Source organism: Protobothrops mucrosquamatus, unplaced genomic scaffold, assembly GCF_001527695.2.
Source record: "Protobothrops mucrosquamatus isolate PMUCROS unplaced genomic scaffold, P.Mucros_1.0 scaffold_61, whole genome shotgun sequence".
Lineage (NCBI taxonomy): Eukaryota > Metazoa > Chordata > Lepidosauria > Squamata > Viperidae > Protobothrops > Protobothrops mucrosquamatus.
Genome location: NW_015386137.1, coordinates 87,710 through 92,787, shown reverse-complemented (window position 1 = coordinate 92,787; position 5,078 = coordinate 87,710). Strand labels below are relative to the sequence as shown.

Sequence of the window (5,078 nt, the reverse complement as noted above, 5' to 3'; positions counted from 1 at the left end):
TCAAGGCTGCGTTTCCCGTCTTCTTGACAAGCTCCCGCCCTGCGAGGGGTTCCGGGGGGACCCTCCGGCCGTCTGGTTCTTCTGGGAGGGGGCCAGCTGGGACGGCGACCTCTTCTTCACCGGGGGCATCTTGGTCTTGCTGCGGAAAACCTTATTGGGGTCCAGCTTGTTGACGAACGCGTCAGCCACTTCCGACAGCCGCTCCGTGTTGAGTGTGATGGGTTTGTACATGTTGAACCATTGCTGGAGGACGAGGAAGAGAAAAAGGGAAGTCAGAGCCGGGGTTTGGGAAGAGGGGAGCAGGAGAGGAAGGGACCCCCGGGATTCCCGGTTAATTTGTCCCCCTCGGTGCTCGTTTTCTTGCGGACGTTTCATTATCCAGCTAGGTAACGTCATCAGTGCGAGTAAGGAGCGGGGAAACTCTTACAAGATGAAAACCCTTTTAATTTCCCAATTTATGGACAGACTCGACCCTAGTTTGAACCGGGAAGGCGCGAGCATCCCAGACCAAGCCAAGTCCAAAAAGGCTAGGGAATTCCTGGAAGCCTGGCACTCAAGACAAAGCAGCCATCAACAGGCACAAAGAGATAAACCACATCTACATACCGTTCAAGTTAAATAGTTAAAAAGCCAAAAAGGGAGGAAAAAAGATCAAAACACTCCCCTACCAGCAGTCAATACCCAGAGGGGCATAGATTAACATCAGACCAATACTCAAGAGGTAAACAATGCCCCAATCACGGAACTGCCAAAAAAGCCAACACAAAACAGCTCAACCAAAGTACCTCTAAGACCACCCCCACCAACACTGACCAAGCAAGGCATCAGAGTGTAAACTGAGAGCAAACCCCACTCTCTTCTCGCCCTGATGATGTTACCTAGTTGGGTCATGAAACGTCTGCAAGAAAACCACCAAATTCAGAGCGACCAAGGACCCCACAATTCTCCTCCTCCTCCTCCACACCTCTCTCCCTTCTAGCACTGATGATGTCACGTAGGTGGGTCATGAAACATCTGCAAGGAAACCACCAAGTTCAGAGGGCACCAAGGACCCCACAGTCCTCTTCCTCCTCCTCCTCCTCCTCCTTTACTTCTCTGCAAAGCCCTCTCCTTCTAGCACTAATGATGTTACCTAGTTTGGGTCATGAAATGTCTATCTATCTATCTATCTATCTATCTATCTATCTATCTATCTATCTATCTATCTATCTATCTATCTATCTATCTATCTATCTATCTATCTATCTATCTATCTATCTATTTACCTACCTACCTACCTACCTACCTACCTACCTACCTACCTATCTATCTATCTATCTATCTATCTATCTATCTATCTATCTATCTATCTATCTATCTATCTATCTATCTATCTACATCATCATCTATCCTGTCTATTTTATCTATCTCCATATCTCTATCTCTACCTCTCATATCTCTGCCTGTCTGTCTGTCTGTCTCTCTCCCCCCCCTCTCCTTCTAGCACTGATGATGTTACCTAGTTTGGGTCATGAAATGTCTATCTATCTATCTATCTATCTATCTATCTATCTATCTATCTATCTATCTATCTATCTATCTATCTATCTATCTATCTATCTATCTATCTATCTATCTATCTATCATCTATCTATCTATCTATCTATCTATCTATCTATCTATCTATCTATCTATCTATCTATCTATCTATCTATCTACCTTACCTACCTACCTACCTACCTACCTATCTATCTATCTATCTACATCATCATCTATCCTGTCTATTTTATCTATCTCCATATCTCTATCTCTACCTCTCATATCTCTGCCTGTCTGTCTGTCTGTCTCTCTCCCCCCCCTCTCCTTCTAGCACTGATGATGTTACCTAGTTTGGGTTGTGAAACATCTGCAAATAAACCACCAAATTCAGAGGTCACCAAGGACCCCACAGTCCTCCTCCTCCTCCACTTCTCTGCAAACCTCTCTCCTTCTAGCATTGATGATGTTACCTAGTTGGGTCATGAGACATCTGCAAGGAAACCACCAAGTTCAGAGGGCACCAAGGACCCCACAGTCCTCCTCCTCCTCCTCCACTTCTCTGCAAACCTCTCTCCTTCTAGCACTGGTGATGTTCCCTAGTTTGGGTCGTGAAACGTCTGCAAGGAAACCACCAAGTTCAGAGGGCACCAAGGACCCCTCATGTCAACCCTGAGCTACAAAGATTCTCCTTTACTAGTAATTTATCTCCCTTTGGTACTTCTTTCCTCCATCCTGCTGGGATGCGGTGGTTCTGGACGTACGACCACAAGGGAGCCCCCAAATTTCCGTTGCTAAGCAAGGCACTGGCCATGTGAGCCTTGCCCCATTTTACCATCTTTTCTTGCCACCACTGTCAAGTGAATCGCCGCGGTTGTTAAGTGAACCATGCAGTTGCTAAGCAAATCTGGCTTCCCTCGTTTGGCTTTGCTTGTCGAAAGCCGGTTGGGAAGGTCGCAAATGGGGATCACGTGATTTCCCTCCCCCCCCCAGGACACTGCGACCAGGATAAATACGAGTCAGTTGCCTGGTATCTATATTTTGATCACATGTCTGTGGGGAATGCTGCAATGGTCATAAGTGTGACAAACGGTCATAATTCATCTTTTTCTGTGCTGCTGTAATTTCAAACGGCTATTAAACGAGTGGTTGTAAGTCAAGGACTACCAATAATTGGCTTCAGCCCACTTTGCCAACATGCTCCAACACTGCAGGTTTTTAAGAAGGGACTGGACAGCCATTTCTCTGATAGGGTGTAGGGTCTCCAGCTCGAGCGGGGGGGAGGTTGGACTAGAAGACCTCCGAGGTCCCTTCCAACTCAGTGATTCTGTTAATTAACCAGTGGAACGACCTGCCTCCAGAAGCGGTGAATGCTCCATCACTGGAGGTTTTTAAGAAGAGACTGGACAGCCATTTGTCTGAAATGGTATAGGGTTTCCTGCCTGAGCAGGGGGTTGGACTAGATACAGGGCTTTTCAACCAGTGGTATGGGTACCACCTGTGGTACATTGGCACCTGGCAGGTGGTATGCGAACATCCTAGAAAAGTGGGTAGCGGGGGAGGGGAATGAGCTGAACCGGTGGCAGCACCGCACAAGCCTGAGCGAGAGATGGCTGGAGCTGCAGGGCTGTCAGGGCTCAGCGGAAGCACCAGGATCAGTGCCAGGCTCCAGCTGGAGCTCGGCGCTGATCCTGGCACTTCTGCTGAGCCCAGAAGAAGCGTCGATCAGCTGGAATGTTGCAGCGTCTCCAGGGTCTTGTGACTTACATTCAGATGCTTGGCAACTGATTCATATTTATGACGGTCACAGTGTCCCAGGGTCATGTGAAGTGACCAAAACCTGCTGCAACCACCCAGCAGACGGGGGAATAAAAACCAAACACCCCCCACCCCATCCCCACTGCCAATCCTCAACAGAAATGCTCACAACAATGAAAACCTCGGACAGGAGGAAGAGCGCCGCCGGGTGGGCAGGCAGGTGTCTTGCTCGGCTGTGGCTTGGGGGGGGCACTTTTTTCAGTGCCATTGTAACTTCGAACAGTCACTAAGCGAACTGTTGTAAGTCGAGGACTACCTGTACTTTATCACTTTTTTCCTTTTTTTGGTCATCAAGTTTTTGACACTTTGCTAGGCGACTGGTGGTACTCAGATGTTGCCATATCCTAAAAGTGGTACCATGGGTGAAAAGGTTGAAAAGCCCTGGACTAGATGACCTCCCAGGTCCCTTCCAACTCTTGTTATTTTTCATTCAGCCTCCAAGAGCGGATTGGCAGGTCCCTCCAGGTGCAAGAAAAGGCTTCTGAAGAAGCAGCCGCCCTCACTCACCTTGGCCTGGGGGCTGAGGCCGTAGCTGGTGAAGATGTACTGCCACTGGGGGAGTCCCAGATGAGTGATCAGAAGTCGGTAATACGCGGTGAAGGACTTGCTGAGGAAGTGCCAGTAAAGGCCGCGGTCCAGGAACCAGATTTCCGATTCGGGGCTGACAACTAAGGCGGAGACCGGAAGACGATCGCAAAAGTTAGGAAACTGGTCAAAAAGGTCCTTCCTTTGATACTCTGCAAAAACAACTTAACTACCTCCGTTCACAGATTTTACCAGCCACGTTTTCACTTAGGGGGCAGTGCCAGCTCACTAAGGCAAACCCAGAACATTTGGCTGAGTTAACTGAGGGTCAGTTCATTGGGGGGGGGGAACAATCTTCCTAGGAGACGGTGAGTTCTAGTTCCATTTTAGGGATGAAATCCGGATGGGTGACTTTGGGCCAATCACCAGGAGAGGGTGAGTTCTAGTCCTGCCTTAGCCATGAAATCCGGATGGGTGACTTTGGGCCAATCACCAGGAGACGGTGAATTCTAGTCTTGCCTTAGCCATGAAAACCCGATGGGTGACTTTGGGCCAATCACCAGGAGACAGTGAGTTCTAGTCCTGCCTTAGCAATGAAATCCAGATGGGTGACTTTGGTCCAATGAGTGGGAGATGGTGAGTTCTAGTCTTTCCTTAGCCATGAAATCTGGCTGGGTGACTTTGGGCCAATCAGTGGGAGATGGTGAGTTCTAGTCCTTCCTTAGGCATGAAATTTGGCTGGGTAACTCTGGGCCAATCAGTGGGAGAGGGTGAGTTCTAGTCCTGCCTTAGCCATGAAAGCCAACTAGGTGACTTTGGGCCAATCACCAGGAGAGGGTAAGTTCTAGTCCTTCCTTAGGCATGAAATCTGGCTGGGTAACTCTGGGCCAATCACCAGGAGAGGGTGAGTTCCTGTCCCACTATAGGCATTAAAGCCATTTGGGTGACTCTGGGCCAATCACCAGGAGACTGTGAATTCTAGTCCCACCTATGGTTGGGTAACCTTAGGCCAGTCACACTCTCAGTCCAACCCACCCCACAGGGTTGTTGTCATGAGGAGGAGGTGGAAGCTAGGTTGAGTATGTTTGACATCTTGAGTTATTTATAAAAACAATAAAGGCAGACTATAACTAACTCGCTCACTAACTTACTAACTCACTCACTAACTAGGCACATGTCTACCTTCCCCAAAACTGGCGAGCCAATCAGAACTCTAGAAT

The 5,078-nt window shown here is 48.5% G+C and overlaps 1 protein-coding gene across 1 annotated transcript in view; it reads right to left on the bottom strand.

The window, feature by feature from the left end:
• Positions 1-5,078, bottom strand: part of TPGS2 (tubulin polyglutamylase complex subunit 2) — a 20,849-nt gene continuing 15,771 nt past the window's right edge. Inside the window, exons 6-7 of the mRNA XM_029283432.1 lie at positions 3,841-4,001; positions 1-243 (exon numbers count right to left, since the gene is read on the bottom strand). Of these exons, the coding sequence (XP_029139265.1) occupies positions 1-243; positions 3,841-4,001 (404 nt within the window). The remainder of the gene's footprint in view (positions 244-3,840; positions 4,002-5,078) is intronic.